Below are 17,269 nucleotides of genomic sequence, written 5' to 3'. Positions count from 1 at the left end.
TATTGTTTTACTTTGATATTTAAAGTATCATTTTACAATGGTTTGAAAGTTTCCAAGCACAACAAATAAGCTGGGTTCCCTATTCTTTTTGTATCATGGTCTATAATTCTGTAAATTAAACAATTTAAAGTTTAGCAGATAAACACCAAAATTATTTTAGATGTATTAGAACCAACAAACAAAACAGATAATAAAATGTTTCTACTCAATTTTCAATTACTTTTTGGAAACCCTTTTGGCATCAGTTCGCCAAGTATTAAAATGTGGTAGATTGGGAAAAACCCGATTGCAAAACTCAGTTTATTTACTTACCCTCTACTTGTAAGACCCTTTTTAAGACATTTTCCCAGAAGATAGCAGAAAAACGGCAGCGAGTGATAAAGTTCCATCTGTTTGTAGTTCAAAGCAAAGCAAAAGGCCACTGATCCCAGAAGGATCCAGTCACTTGAGAGGGCAATGACCGCCCATAAGGCCAAGCCAAGGCTTACAGAATTATATGTGTGCCTGTGTTAAGGAGAATACTCAATATGGTATGGATTCTATACAGTTATATATACACACGTGCAACGCAATTAAAATTCGATTCATATACATAACGAAGACAGTTTAGGTCCTAATGAAGAATAATGTCTCCAGGCAAAACAGGTGCTATTGCAGGTGCAAAGTGCTAAATGTTGAGGCACCCGAATCGTTTTCATAGTGATTGCTCCCTATTTAACACTTTGCTCCAGAATAGCACTAGTTTTTTTTGTTTTATTTAGTTTTTTTTAATCTACCCCCACATGTCCTATTGCATGCATATATATTAATAAACCTTAGATTCAATATATACCGTATTTTTTCCAGGTATAAGACTATATGTTTTTTTCGAATTTACTTTTTAGTCTAAAAACGGTGGTCGTCTTGGAATACATGGAATGTCACCGCAGGGGTTAAAAAAAAATAAACACTTGTGCGTGGGGGCCTAAGCCAAGATGGCGCTCCCCGTGTTTCAGTGTGCCATGGCTCACACACATACCTGGTCTCCCAGCTCCGCAGCCCTAGTGAGAGCAGGTCTGTATTATATAAAAACGGAAGATGGAGGAAGATCCTGCCATTTTATAATCTCGGACCATGTTGCTCTAGCTACCAATTAGAACCTGATCTGGATCCAGGTCATTGGCCTTGAGGGACAAGAAGCGGGGCCTGTAGACTTTACATCACCTGATCCACTTCTGAATGCTGTTGCAAGGAGGAAGGTCCCTATATGTGATGTCCCAGCATGCCCTCTCACCACCTGCTGTATTGTGGGAGCTGTAGTCTCCCAGCATGCACTATGGAGCCATTAACGTCACAGAGTACTGTACCTCAGGGGAGGCATGAGAATCAAAAGTCACCTCTAAAATATCAAAGTTGTTCTATGTGATGTTTAACATATTTATTTCTTCATTTTAAGTTAAAAAAAATAGGGGTTGTCTTATACATGGAAAAATACGGTAGTTACAATGACAAGCAATTCAGATTTTTAGGTAAATACACAAAGAAATAGCTGAATGATCATACGGTTTTATTAGCAGTTAGAAAAAGATTCTTAAAGACTTATGAATATAAAAAAAATTAAAAAAATACAACAGGCTATTTACTAAAGGGAGATTTCAAAGTGAATTTCAAATTTAAGGCCAGATTAGCTGAAATGAAACCACAGCTAATAGAGATTTTTCAAATTTTAGCTACGTTGACCTTACATTTGACATTCACTTTGAATCCTTTAATGAATAGCCTGCTAATTTTTTGTTGACTGAAGCAGGTAATGTGAGCCACCATTTGAACAATTAACACTATGAGGGTTATTTACTAAAAAAATAAAATTTGGTGGAATTCAAAGAGAATTTGAAATTTTACACCAGTCAAACTTGTTCCTTAAGTTTGAACTTCACTTTGAATTCTTAACAGTTCCCAATACAGTAAAGAATCCTGTGTGTCTTTTCTTTTCCCCTGATTACTCCGGTACCTGCAAAGAATGTCAACTGAGGAGAGAAGTTCACATTGACTTAAAAAGGAGGAGTTTACTGATGGAGGCGTCCTGGGGACCCAGGGGGGTACAAACCCATATCACATGAGGAATCACACAGGATCCCAATAATAGACAACAGGGACACACTAAGTCCCCAGGGCAGGGATTGGGGGAATCTATTTCTGGCCACCAACTTGGCGGATGCATACATGACCCCCGAATCAAGGGGCAACCACTCAATGTACATGGGGGCTACCCGGGGTTAGCAGTGACATCGTCCACTGGCAATAGACTACCGTACCCTAGGGGGCACACAGGGAACCTTAACACGACCATCGTGATATATACCCACGCGCATTCACGCCCCCACGACCCTACCTCAAATCTCGAGGTCTCCCGCGGGGGACTACAGTTGAGGACCTCGCTAGCATACGAAGCATACACCTAGCTTCACCAGGCAGAGCCCTTACCTAACGGCTACCCCAACGCCCACATAGCTACCTGATGCTGACATGACTTTGGGGGCTAAGCGGAAAACAGGACACCCGAGACAGACCTGACCCTACCCTGATCCCCACATGACAGGCCCAACACCAGCTTCACTGGAGCAGACGCAGGAGGTTGGCCCTCCCCCTCACCCCTTCCCCCCGACCCATAGGGAATGGGATGACCGACAAATTTAAATCATGGACGTGAGGGGGAACCCGGTTGAGGATGGTGATGCCCCACAGGACTAGACGCTCCACAGACACGACACCACACACACTGACAACCACAACTGGCGACACCGCCACATAAAGCTCCAAGTCTACCACACTAACTATACCGACGACAACAACCACACATATTCAGCTAATGATCAGCTGTTGAAAATAATACTGAAATGCTACATGCTATCGCTACGATCCACTTACTATAGCCATTTTGACCTACCCTTTTAGGGACCTCCGCGTCCCGTAGTTCGTAAACGATTATGTTGTTCTCCACCGCTTTCTTATTTGTACAAAGGCAAACTGGTCACTATACACACCAAGACCACATAGAGCAAGGCAGCCACTTTCGCTCCACATTCATCTGTATGCCTACCCGCTGTGGATCTGCGCATCCATAATGACTATTGCTGATGTACCTTGAATGGAGACCTGCGTGTCCCACTGCTATATCGTTTGACTGTCATGTTTGCTTATTCATTTGACAATAATAAAAAGGAGGAGTTTAGTTAAAGGAACACTATAGTCACCTAAATTACTTTAGCTAAATAAAGCAGTTTTAGTGTATAGATCATTCCCCTGCAATTTCACTGCTCAATTCACTGTCATTTAGGAGTTAAATCACTTTGTTTCTGTTTATGCAGCCCTAGCCACACCTCCCCTGGCTATGATTGGCAGAGCCTGCATGAAAAAAAAAACTGGTTTCACTTTCAAACAGATGTAATTCACCTTAAATAATTGTATCTCAATCTCTAAATTGAACTTTAATCACATACAGGAGGCTCTTGCAGGGTCTAGCAAGCTATTCACATAGCAGGGGATAAGAAAATCTTAATTAAACAGAACTTGCAATAAAGAAATCCTAAATAGGGCTCTCTTTACAGGAAGTGTTTATGGAAGGCTGTGCAAGTCACATGCAGGGAGGTGTGACTAGGGTTCATAAACAAAGGGATTTAACTCCTAAATGGCAGAGGATTGAGCAGTGAGGCTGCAGGGGCATGTTCTATACACCAAAACTGCTTCATTAAGCTAAAGTTGTTCAGGTGACTATAGTGTCCCTTTAATGGACGCTACCCATCATTGTGATAAATCTAGACTTAACTACCTTGACACTTTTGAGCCCCTAAACATCACCCGTATTATACTCAGCTCTTCTCTTAACATCCCGTATAACAGAGAGAGAATACCCATATACCAAAAGAAGGTGCTTATTAGAACAGTGAGCAACACTCTTCTTATGCCTGTATGGTTAGAAAAACTTTAATAAATCAAAAGGGCCTCAAAAGAAGGGTCCCCATTAAGAGAAAATCTCCCGACCGTGTTTTTTGAGAGGGGTCGAAACCCAAAAGAAAACAGGATCACAAAATGTCTTCCCCCCCAAGAAGAGAGACATACGACCATTACAACAGGATTACATCTCTCCAGATGGAATCTCTCCTAAAAAGAAAAAGAGCGGAAGAGAGTAAAGCAGTCAGGGAAGGGAAATATTGACATAAAAAAAAGAAACGGAGGAAGGTATTTTCAATTTAACGTAGAGACACTACGCTGATGGCTGGACTAATGAGATCCAAGTAGGGACATTTAAATGAAACTCTGGAGGGCTTTATACACCTGATGGCTCTGTAAGTTAGTTTTTTCTGATTGTATAACACTGGCCCATGAGGAAGTACACAACATGGACCAAACGCATAGGACCGTTGGTAGAGCATTTAATTTTTATTCTTTGTGAATAATAAATTCTATCTTTTACTAAATACCGATCCAGGTTGAGGTTCTGGGAAGGATAAGGTAACCCAGTTCCCAGAGGGTGTGAGCTGCTTTGCCCCCCAGCAACGTTGGAGGAGGCACCTTGATGTGCTCCTTCTTACCTGTAGCTTCCTTTTTCTCCTAGATCTTAGGTCATTTTATATGCTGTATATATGTCCACAATAAAAAGGATATTGGAAGTGGCCGTAGTCTATGAGGATAAGACCAGGATACAGCAAAATGCAGAACAACAATGAGATCTAAAAAAAAAGCAAAAGAAAAAAAGCATTATGAAACAAAATGATCTTTAAATAACCACTGCACTAGCGATATCAAGCTTTAGTTCAATGTACTTTTACATTCAATGTGGTGTGATCTCAGCACACACTCCACCAATCAGTGATGGAGATAGTGATGTGTCAGTAAGACAACCTTGTTTTTAAATGCATGTAACTTTAAGCAACACTCTAAGCAGCACAACCACTACGTCTTACTGAAGTGGTTATGGTGCTATAGGTCTATAGGCACCATGCTCGTTTTGGAGCCGCTTTAAGGAGAATTTTTTCTTTTTTTTTTTAAAAACAGGTTTCCCTGGCACCATTAAATTCCATTCTCCCTGGAAGGCATACATAGGCTGAGATCAAGTTAGCCAGGTTCCTGTGTCTGCAACGCAAACTTACTTTTCTTTTGGCCGGTGTTTCTTTCAGGCAGATACAAAACAGGATAACAGCAGGGATGTAGATGATCAAATCTGCAACTAGAACTACACGAAGCATTTAGGTGATTAACATTTATACATGACATTTGAGCACAGTGCCAAAATAATAAAAAAAAATTACATTTTGTGGGGCAAAAGAAAATACAAATCTAACTAAAAAGGAAAGGAAATACCCCAAACCTTCAGTGTCAATAGATTACTTAAAGGGACAAACCAGACTAGATCCCCATGTTCTGATTACGTCAACTGGTAAAATTATCTTCGATTACAGTTCCTTATTCAATGAATATATTATTATTATGATATTTATAGAGCGCCGTCAAATTCCGCAGCGCTTTGCAATGGGTGGACGAACAGACATGTAGTTGTAACCAGACAAGTTGGACACACAGGGACAGAGGGGTTGAGGGCCCTGCTCAATGAGCTTACATGCTAGAGGGACTGGGGTAAATGACACAAAAGGTAAGGATAGTATTAGACTAGTGACAGAAGAGGAACCAGTTGGGAGCTATTAACAGTTTAATTGATACGCTTTTATGAAGAAGTGGGTTTTTAACGATTTTTTGAAGGAGTGGAGACTGGGTGAGCATCTAATGGAGGAGGGAAGCAATTTCCACAGGAACGGTGCAGCCCTCGAGAAATCTTGAAGGCGAGCATCAGAGGTGGGAGTACGGACAGAAGATAGACGTAAGTCTTCAGCAGATCATAAGGGCCTAGACGGGACATACTTGTGTATAAGGTAGGAGCATTATGTAGAGATTTGAAACCAGAATTTTAAATTGAGCTCTATATTTTATAGGAAGCCAATGTAGGGACTGACAGAAGGGTGAGGCATGGGAGGTGCGGGCGGACAGGAAGAGGAGCCTCGCCGCCGCATTCATTATGGACTGTAAGGGCGCAAGTTGGGAGCACGTAAGACCACTGAGAAGCGGATTACAGTAGTCAAGGCGAGAAAGGACAGTGGAATGGACCAACACCTTAGTCGCATCTGGCGGTAAGTAGGGGCAGATGCGCGCAATGTTTTTGAGATGGAAATGACAGGATTTGGCAATAGATTGAACATGAGGCTTGAAGGAGAGGTCGGAGTCAAAGAGAACACCTAGGCAGCGAGCCAGCGTGGTGGAGCTGATGGTAGCACCGTTGACTTGGAGGGAGACAGACACATGAGTAACAACACTTGAGGGAGGAAAGACCAGAATTTGAGCTTAAGGAAGTGGGCAGCCATCAACTTAGAAACAGCAGAGAGGCAGTCAGAGACACTAGTCAAGAGGGACGGGGAGGGACGGGGAGAGATCAGGAGAGGACAGGTAGATTTGCGTATACTTTATTGTAAATACAAATGAATTACAGCAATGTAAAAGTAGCCATTAACTAAAGTGACTTTCTTTCAAGTCTCATGTTGGGCGGTTACTGGTTTGTTGTGTTTCTGTGGTTTTTTTTTTGGTTGTTTAAAACAACGTTGCTACTTCTATATGAATGATACTTGGATATTTGCAAGCTACTCAACTCCTTTGTACTGTTTAGTGTACACATTTCTTTTCACTGCTTACTGTTTAACATTTTGTTTCAAAATTAAAGAAAGAAAGAGTAAAAAAATATGCGTACCCGTTGCCCGCATAAACAGCTTGTGTTGGAGACTCTCATACCCATGGGAGGTGTTCAGCGAGACCCAGTCTGGCTCCAACACGTTGGCACTAAAAAAAAATCAAAAAAAAATCACAATTAGCCAACAATGACCCACAGCTAGCCACGTATTAAAGGTTGGCTTTAATACACTGTAACACTGAAGTTTGTTTACTAAGCTGACTTGCAGAATGAAGGATAAAAAGCAACTTTGGAATACAGCTGAACATTCAAAATCAGTTATTTGCCCAGTTACTGCACGATTCACAGGTTTGTAAATAAAACCAGTAAACCTGCTCAAAAACACGGTGATCTGCAATCTCCAGAACACATTAAAATCACACATGAGCAGTTCCACTGTTGCCTCTCTTGGGGGATCACCCAGTAGTTCTAAACACTTTTCCAGAACCTACTTAAGATTAGCTAAAATCTGTTTAGTTTTTTTCCTTGTATGCATATTTCAGGTGTCTTATACAAGAATTCCCCCCCCCTCCCCCAAAAAACGACAATTGTTTTGAGAATGCCTCAGTTAACAGAAAGCATCTAACATTTACCCACTAAAAAAAAATATATTTAAAAAAAAAAAAATTGGAAAAAAAAATAAAAAAAATCTAACAAAATATTGTTTTCTTTCAAAATTATAAAGTCTTTTGCACGCATTGACTCCCAAATGGGTGAGTAAAACAGTGCATTCATAATCCCCCTTATACATGTATTCAAAGGTTGACAGCATGGTTTTCATATTGGATTGTGGGAAAACAATTATTAAATCCTAAGAAACTACTTTAGCTGCAGTACTTCCACTCTCCCGGAAGGACCATTAGCTAGAACGATGACTTACATGTAAGCACACAACAGGCTGTGGTAAGCAGTCAACGGCGGGTAGTCAAGCCCCCAGTACTGAAGATTGTTGTCCGTAGTATTAAAGTACCTGTGGATAAATGCACACATTTAGCACAAGCAAAGCAAGCAGGGGCAGCAGCATAAGAGGAGCCGTCTTCTGCCCAATTACCAGTGTATGAGAGCTCAAAGAGGCGCTCTAAACACCAAAACCACTACAGCTCATTTGTAGTGGTTATGGCGCTACAAGTCTGTGGTTGCCATCCACTGTTTTGAAGTATGTTTTTTTTTTGTTTGTTTTTTTAAATATGGTTGGTCCTTGGTCCCTTGCTCGGTAAGAGCATTCTCCATCCTTTCCTCAGCTATGGTATGTTTATCTTCTATACTTTTGCACTTGTCTATAAATTACTAGTATATAAAAAAAATAAAAAGTTACAATTGTTCTTGCTACGTATGATTCGCCAGCAATGCTATGGTTTATTCGATTAAAGAATACATTGCCAGGACATACTTGATGTTAAGTAAAGTCTACAAACCATTGGTGAACTGGAAGGTTGAAGGTTATCTCTTGCCAATGTCTCTGGGCTTCATAATCTCCAAACATTGGTGGTTTCCCAGCTCCTGAAAAGACACGGAAAGGGGAAAATATAGAACAAGCAATCCATTGCAATGGGTGCATTTATTCTTCACATAAAACATTTTCCATTTCAAGGTAGAACAATTTTACATTATTTTTTTTTTAAAAAAACTATTTTATTCTGACTTATTTTTTTAAATAAACGAAAAAACTGTTCTTTCTAATTAAAGGGTTACTTTAAAAAAAAAAAAAATAAACCTCTCTACTCCAGCCCCGAGCTAAATTCTCCCTGCAGCCTGATCCTCCAATGCTAGCATCACTCCTTCTTGCTGGAGGTGGAGAGATGTCAGGGAGGCCAGTGGGGACATGGGTGACATGAAGGTGGGTGTGCAGTCATCGAGTGTCTGTTGTCACCATGCCATATGTGTTGACGGAGCTGGAGTTACACCTACGGCAGCAGAGGGGTAAACTCTTTATGTGTACCACATATAGACTCCAAGTACCATGACGACTCCAAGTCAGTGAAATCGTCATGGTGCTTGGAATAACCCTTTAAAGTTGTTTGTTACACCACTTTTTAGTACTCCTGAAAAAAATGTGAGACTCTTTAAAAGTTAACTTAAAGGAACATTATAGTGTTAGAAATACAAATGTATATACCCGTGTCCTGTAGCCATGTAGTTTATAGCTCTCCTCTCCCTCCAGCGGGCCCATAGAGGGGGGGGAGGGGGAAGAGCCAGGAAGATGGTATACAATGCGCCACTGCACAGCCCTCAGGCATTAGAGAGAAAAGCGGCGGCCATCCACTGCACTTCCAGCTCAAGTAGGCCGCAGAATCTGCAGTGTTTCGTAGTAGCGCCAAGGCACCAGATTTAGAGGAGTTCTGTGGCCCCAGTAGTCTCTTATATTGTCTTCTGTTAATTTCCTGGCTTTGGGTGAGTTTATGGAGTTTACTCAAATACAAACTTATACATAAATTGCAGGAGCTATGCTGACTTGCGGCCAGCTAGCATGGTGGTCTGGCTTCACCCTCCCAGTCCCTCCCCTTTTTGACTGAGATATTCAATCTTGATGATCTAAGCCAATCCAATGTTTTTTTCATGGGAGGCTAATACGCATGCACTGCAAAGAGCTGTGCTTCACCAATCAGATCTAATTGAAATAGTATTGTTTCACTCCTATTTCTGTGGAAGCGCCTCTAGTGGCTGTCAGTGTAACAGCCACTAGAGGCATTTAAACCCTGTACTGTAAGCACTGCCATTTCAGCAGAATGGCAATGTTTAACATTCCAGGGATACACCGACAGGGACATAGCACCCAGACCACTAAACTGAGATTTAGCTTATTAAAAAAAAAAAAAAAAAAAGTATTAATACTACAAAGAGTATACTGAAAACATTTGTTATAAAATGCTTCATCCAGATGTGGCCCAGGCCACTATAAACTAGCCGAATGTACTTTGAAATATGTTCAAAGTTGATGCTATAAAAAGTTTTGAACGCCATGCTTTGTAGGGCACTGGCTACGAAATAATTTGTAGTTAAAAACAGAAATCAGGTCAAGTTCACTCAACAGCAAAGTGTAGTGAATTGAGAACTGAATTGCAAACTCCAGGCTCCACTCAGCTTTAGCCGTGGTTAGGCCATTTGAGCCTGAATTTTGCAGATTGGTTTTAGAATCTCTACAACGCTGCTAATAAGTGTCATTCTGTTTGTACTGCTACATGCAGCACCGTGCCCACGACATGCACAACTTGGACTGGAAGTGGAACTTCCCCATTTAGATCTTCCTACAATATTTCCATTTAAAGCGGATCAGTCGCTTTTCAGTATTCAATTAAGATACATTCTTTATGAAATAGTGATCCTGACTGCGTTGGAATTACACTGAACTTCCAACACAATCCAGAGATACTGGAAGACAAAGTAGGGACCATTTTGTCTTATGGTAAATTTGAGGTTGAAAAGAAGAGGAGTTTCGCCATCAAGTTATGTCCAATCCCAGCAGCTGTCACAACTGATAGCTGTGGGATTCAGACATTGATCTTCGGAGGATCCTCCATACACCTTGCGTTGTCTGCCCTAGACGGACAGGGGGGATAAAAGCCTTTAACCCCTTAAGGACACATGACATGTCAGGATTCCCTTTTATTCCAGAAGTTTGGTCCTTAAGGGGTTAAAGCTTTTACTCGTTCATTCAGAAAAAAGCAAAACAAACAAAGCAAAACAACAACAACAACAACAACAACAACAACTAGTAATATAGTTACTTATATTTCAAATAAAATAAAAAAATCTCTTTGTGCATTAACGACAATAGGACAGATTTATCAATGTCATGCCAACAGTTTCAGGTCTAATTTTCTTAACAATTTAGTAAAGCACTGTTTTATTTTATTTAGTAGTACTTTCTTTTGCGTCCTGAAAATCATTTTTGAATATATGCCATATTTTCCAGCAATTAATTTTATCAATCTTTGAGCCACGTGAAGAAAACCATTACTTTTTAGATATTTTTTTTAAATTAAGTTAACCATCCTCAATGTGTTTATTTATATTTATTGTTTTGATGGGTTTGCCCTTTGCAGTCTATATTAATAGGGTTACCATGACAACTCAACCAAGTGATGCAACAGCCGTACATGATTACACTGCTATTGATAGCATTTTGACACTGTAGTTTCAGGCAGCAGTAGTCACACGTTAATGGGTGGGTGGTCTGCCTGTCAGTCGCTGAATGATAGCTGCATTCTTGTGGATTCACAAAGCTACTTCCATCCTGTGGCAAGGAAAGTCTCTACCATGTAGGTATCTTTACTGCTTGGTACCCCAGCAGTGAGACAGGCACCTTCACAGTGCCCCAATGGCCTGGCCTAGCAAAGCTGCAGCAAATACCAGTTACCTCTTGCAGTAAATCATTTAATCGGTGGAAAGTGTCACACTGTAGAATTCCTTTTAAGAACTCAGGCATGTCTTTCAGTAGTTGAAAAAGAGCTCTTGGCTTACATAGCCTTGCACCTGTTCGCTTCAGCATTAATGTTCCTTTGACCAGAAATCAAAACATGACTAATGTGATTAACCTCTTTATTCTATTTCTGTTTTTTAACAGTCCATTCGGCTCCTTAAGGAACGAATATCCATCAGCGTAACGGCATCTGCAGAGGCTTGTTATCACCCTCGACTTGTAAGCTTGTACAATCGCAGTGCTATACTGAAGGGCCGGACAAATCGCTGGTTGGTATCAGGATGCCTGAACTATAATTGGCTGTGTCAACCAGTCATCACCGAGATATGTTTTTTCCAGTTCAATGAAATCTCTTATCACTTCTTTACAGTAGGAGGATGCTCATCAAAATTCATTAAACTGAATGCTCTGACTTAAAAAGAAATACAGATTTTAAATAGTGTTTTAGGTAAATTAAGAAATATTTCTTGCCTTGTTAAAAAAAAAAAATTGTGTTTTAGGACTAGATTAGAACTATATATAAATCCAATGAAATATAGCATTAAACAGTCAAAGCATCAAAGCCCACTGTAGTGCTGATGATGCCAGGAGTACCCTAGCCCTGTGTCCCGGTAATGGGGCAAACAGTTTTCCAACTTACCTGCTTTTACCTGGGTCCCTGCAGTGCAGAATCCAAAAGTCCATCTAGCTGGCCCTTCAGTGACGGAAAGCGTCCGCTGACTGCTCCCAACCAACAATATGAATAGAATTAATATTAGCCACCCATGAACTATTGCTCCGGGCTGGCTAAGGTTGCCCAATGATGCTGCCGTATGTGGAGTTAGACCTCCGGCAGCAAAGGTGTTAAACTCTGTGTTTGCAGATACAGGCTCCAGGCACAATGACCACTTCTCATAGAGAAGCGATGGATTGGAGTTACGCATATGCAGCCGAACACCGCGCTCCTGCAATCAAATGTTATCCAGCTGCATTTAATTCCCAGACTGAGTTTTACTCTGTCTGGAGGAGGAATGGCCTCTTGTAGCGGTCAGGAAGACAGACATTAGAGGTGGATTTAACTCTGTGATGTAAATATTGCAGTTTCTAAAAAAAAAAAAAAAAAATTATAAATATTTTATTTATTTTTTTACACTGCAGGGTCAAAGTAACAGGACCACTGCACCCATACCACTTCTTTGAGGTTTGGAAAGATAAATCCATTTACAAAATAAATTTGTATGTATGAGAGTTTGTATTGTTATTTATTAAACTCCACAGCAATGGACAATAGGTGGACTAACAAACAAGTAGCTGCAACAAGATAAGTTGGACGCACAGGAACGAAGGTGCCATATAGTACCCATGCATGCGGATCGGACACCACAAAGTGATGAACGGAGACATAACAAAGGATATTCTAATAATGCACTTTCCCGACAATAACAAAACAGTGTGCAGATACACAAATTGCAAATAGACAAAGTATTTTCCAGCCAATGGCAACACAAGGTCTGTGGAGTTTTCGCCACAAATAATGCACAATAAATACATTGTGAATACTATATAAAATTATACATAAACACTTAAAGGGATACAGTCACTTCTCTGAAATTTACACAAATAAAACAATTAAAATGGGCTATAACTTAACATGTTTTATGTGACGCTCAGTTTACTTTTAAGTTTCAATTAAAGATTTCATAAATTACATCATAACCCAGTACAGTCCAGCCACCGCCAGGGCACAGATTTCAAATGAGAAGGAGAAATATTTCCAATGATTCATTTCTCCTCTTCTCTCTATGCTGGCTGCCAGGTACAAGGAACATAACTTATAACAGTGATTGACAGGGAGTAAAGAAGGAGGCACCCAGTTGCAGGGGTGTGGATGTCTACCTTTACATTTTATTTTTCCCACCTTACAAATGCATATTGTTTAAAGTAAAATAATCATACAAGTTTCAATTGTGCAACATTAAAAATATAAAAAAAAAAATATATAAATAAATACTTCAGTTTATGTATAAAATGTCATCCAACCTTTGTGGACACAAGTGAAACTAGAGGATATATTGAGGATCATATGATACAGATTCTAACCACATACTCTGCTAAATTCCATTATAAACTTGGATGAAGTATGCTTTATTAAAGGTAAACATCCCACCATTAGATATGAGCATATACCAAACAATCTGATGTTTAAAGGATCTGCCTAAGTACCATAACCTCTACAAGCACATGTTAGTGGTTTTGATGCTATTAGGCGGTGGGCACCATCCTCCACCATAGGTCAGCCTATTTATGGCAGTCAAATATGGATGAAATTGATATAGATCTTCTGTATTAACATACAGACACAGATGCCTTGAGAGTCCATTTTTGTCAAATATATTAAAAACTTTTTGATGCAAAGTAAGTGGTTGGGCTAACAGCTTCATAACCACGACAATGGTATGTATTTACATTTTACAGTATAATGGTGATTAGTTTGCCCCTTTAAAGGGAGAGTTCTGTTTCCTTTTTGTATCACTTAACCCCTTATATATTGTCCCATGATGCAGAATGTGTTGGTGCTTAAAGGGATACTCACAGTGCAAGGAGGTACCTATCTTCGTTTTATGGTTTTCATTTCAGCTGCAGCAAATTTTCAAAAAATAGCTAGCTATAGACAGAATGTATACTTACAAACTGAACCCCTATATTTAAATATAGGTAGGCAAACAGTAGATCATCAGATGTTGTAGAAGTGCAACTTCCAATGCTTTTATATCCTAATGGATGGCAAAGCATCATTGCAATTGTAGTTCTATAACATCTGGGGATTTGCAGTTTGTCCAGTCCTGTTTTAATGTTTTGTTTTGTTTTCTTTTGTTAAAAATCAAATATAAAGAATGAAACAATTGGAGATGGAGAATTAACATAAATCAGAAACAGAGACAGACCCCTCCCCAATCAAGAGCCTCTGGTTTTGGTCTATGTGGTCTGGTGCTATCCCCAAAACACTCAGGTGATTCAAGAATAACCATTTAATCCTCAGTAGAAAGTTCCACTCATCATATAGGAAGGGTGGTAGTACACTGTAAATGGAGAGCAGCCATAATGCTGCAGTTATCCACAGTAGTCCAGTCCAGTTTAGTGAATCAGGTGTGTGCAGCCTCAGAGACTGACAGCAGGGGACATTAGAGAGACCACAGTTCACGTTGTGCTTATGGTTTGTGCACATTGACACACAATATGTACAGAGCTAACACTCTCAAAGCTGACTATGCACAATAGGAGGCATAATCCAGAGCAACAAGCATCAAAAAGGACTACCTTGGAGATAACAGTATTTATATCCCCCTCTCCCCCTCTAAATAAATAAAATAATAATAATAATAATAATTAATAATAGAAACTAAAACCCCAATTTAATGTATTCCACTGGCTGGACATTATTATTATTATTATTATTATTATTATTTTACCACGCTAGCACTGTACCATGATGCAAGCTTTCCAAACAATGGAAATATAAGGAATAGACTGTCAGCTCTTCAGCCAAGCACAACCTTTGCATGCCCTCCCCTGCAGGTGTACAGCTAATTTACCTGAATAGGGCCCCAGGGACACTGCCCATCTCACAGTGACTGCCAGCAGCACAGCCAGAGCTGCCAGTGCCCGGGTCTCCATGGCTCCCTCCCACTCTCACACTCAGCCCTTCTCTTCCTCTTTCAGCTCATCCTCCAACTAAGCCACTCAGCATTAGCTCCACGTCACGAGGGCGACGCCTCCGCCAGCCGGCGCCATGCTATGAGGTCAAACGCTGCCTGCGTTACCATGGTGATACAAAAGCCTGGGCAAACAGGTTTCCAGGCAGCCATGTTGGATGAGGGCAAGGTGTCCTTTTAACCCCATGGAGAAAGTTACACTTATAGCAAACAGCATTATAACATAGTGTTTTTTTTGTTTTGTTTTTTGTTTTTTTAATATATGTGTTTCAGACACATGAATACACATTTATGGGCAGCAAATAAAAATAGTTGAATTCACATGGTGCAGATAGGGAACTGCAATATATGATTGCTGCATACTATAGGGCAGCACATTCAATATATAATAAGCACTGCTTAGTAAGTATCAGTGTGAAGATATGGCATCCCTCCCAACATTTCAAATGGACAATTTTATATTTGGGGTGTGAGAGCAGAAGTTAGGCTGTTCTGAGAGATTTCAGGTGACTTACTATTTACAATTTCTGCAACTAAAGAACAAAAACAATGTGTTTTATTTCCACAGACTGACTTATTTTTTGTTTTTGTTTTGATTCTTTAGATTAGAATTTATTTAGTATGTAACGCAATACAATACAGAGATGCAGTGTCAACGTAGAGCGTTCGTACATATGTTCTTTTGCAAAGACAGTAAGAAATAAAATTGTGAACAAAACATGACAAACAATGTCAATAAATCACAGCAGCAAGTTTCAGCAGGGAAGTAGCAAAAGTCCTCTGGGACCCGGGTATGGTGAGTATTTGCGAGCTGGGGAAAAGGCAGGGTTTCCAGTCACAGGGGGGACACAAAGGGGAAGACAGGCCACTTGACCCTGACATCCGTCTCCAAATGGATAACGCAGGCATAGGCAACCTTCTGCCCTCCAGATGTTTTGGACTACACCTCCCATGATGTTTTTCCAGCATTATGGGGGATGTAGTCCACAACATCTGGAGTGCCGAAGGTTTTCAATCCCTGGGATAACATATCAGATATGGCTGAGTGGTTGCTTGTTTTCTGTTTTTTTGGTTTGGTGGGAGCCAGGGTATAGCACATAAAGGAGTATCAGAAAAGCTAGCTTCCCACTGGATCCTGAGTTCAATTACCCACTCTAGTATTCGTTGGAGGTGGACTGCTTTGTGGTATCTGGAGAGATCAGAGAGCCCTAGGCCTCCATGTTGTTTAGGGCTTGAACTAGGGAATCTGGAATAATTACAGGAAGTGCGGCAGCACAACCATTCTTAAAATGCTGATCTTACCAAACCATGTATTATGTGGGGACATCCAAGAACGCAGGTCTTACTTTACCTTTTCTAGTAGTGGCAGGACATTGAGTTTGCATGTGAGGGCGGCAGGGATCATGACACTTTTTGATTGTATCCCAGCACCACTTTGATTTCTGAACATGTTTATTGTAGTTTGAAGATACAAAACTGTGAGTATTAGAGCTGTGGAGCTCTTTTATACACTCAGACACAACTACAATATGGAGCTCCTAGAAAAGAGGGACAGAAGGATTTGGGCAAAAAATAGAGACTATCCCTCCTAAATCAGGACACTTGAGAAGTATGAAATGGTATGTATCTAGGAACAAATGTTGGCTCTGGCTATTCTAGCTAGGGAGAGGAACATAAGTTGAAATCTGTCTTGGATAAGTAAGTGTTACAGTTCACAGCATCTTAATGGCAGGTACCCACTATCCTAAGCCCCTGCCCCCCATAACTCTAATGACCCCTAAAACTACTTGATAATATATATATACCATACTGTAATGATGCCTGCCATTATAAACTTACTGAATTGTGTCATGTGTCCTAATGTGTTTAATACCCCACCTCCTATAGACTGTAAGCTCATTTGAGCAGAGTCCTCTTCAACCTATCGTTCCTGTAAGGTTTCTTGTACTTGTCCTATATATTTATAGTTAAATCCCCCCTCTCATAATATCTTAAAGCGCTACGGAATCTGTTGGCGCTATATAAATGGCAATAATAATAATAATAATAATAATTGCTGTCGCAGTGTTTTTAATGTAGTATAACAAAGCATCATCCTCATTACAGTGAAATAATTTAGACGACTTTTAATCGTCAATATTTTTACAGTGAATCTTGAACGCGCCAATGGTGCACTCACAGAATTATTTAAACATGACTGCCTCCAAACCAAGTTCATCACCAGCATTTTAATTTCATTTCAATGGTTTATTAAAGGGACACTTTAGGCACCCACAGAACTGAAGGTTAATGAAGCAGTTTTGGTGGATAGATCATGCCCTAGGGTGTTACTGCTCAATTCTCTGCAATTTAAGAGTTAATTTTTATTTCTGTCCATGCAGCCCTAGCCATACCTCCCTGACTGTG

The 17,269-nt window shown here is 40.2% G+C and overlaps 1 protein-coding gene across 1 annotated transcript in view; it reads right to left on the bottom strand.

Moving 5' to 3' along the window:
- Positions 1 to 14,901, bottom strand: part of ALG6 (ALG6 alpha-1,3-glucosyltransferase) — a 38,901-nt gene extending 24,000 nt beyond the window's left edge. The window contains exons 1-7 of the mRNA XM_063427867.1: positions 14,744 to 14,901; positions 8,167 to 8,251; positions 7,632 to 7,721; positions 6,773 to 6,861; positions 5,130 to 5,212; positions 4,645 to 4,709; positions 313 to 498 (exon numbers count right to left, since the gene is read on the bottom strand). Of these exons, the coding sequence (XP_063283937.1) occupies positions 313 to 498; positions 4,645 to 4,709; positions 5,130 to 5,212; positions 6,773 to 6,861; positions 7,632 to 7,721; positions 8,167 to 8,251; positions 14,744 to 14,825 (680 nt within the window). The 5' untranslated portion in view covers positions 14,826 to 14,901. The remainder of the gene's footprint in view (positions 1 to 312; positions 499 to 4,644; positions 4,710 to 5,129; positions 5,213 to 6,772; positions 6,862 to 7,631; positions 7,722 to 8,166; positions 8,252 to 14,743) is intronic.
- Positions 14,902 to 17,269: the final 2,368 nt, after the last annotated feature.

The sequence above is a fragment of the Pelobates fuscus genome, chromosome 7 (genome assembly GCF_036172605.1).
Source record: "Pelobates fuscus isolate aPelFus1 chromosome 7, aPelFus1.pri, whole genome shotgun sequence".
NCBI classification, from domain to species: Eukaryota; Metazoa; Chordata; class Amphibia; order Anura; family Pelobatidae; genus Pelobates; species Pelobates fuscus.
Note: the sequence above shows the minus strand (reverse complement) of the source record. Positions and strands in the feature narration are given on the sequence as shown.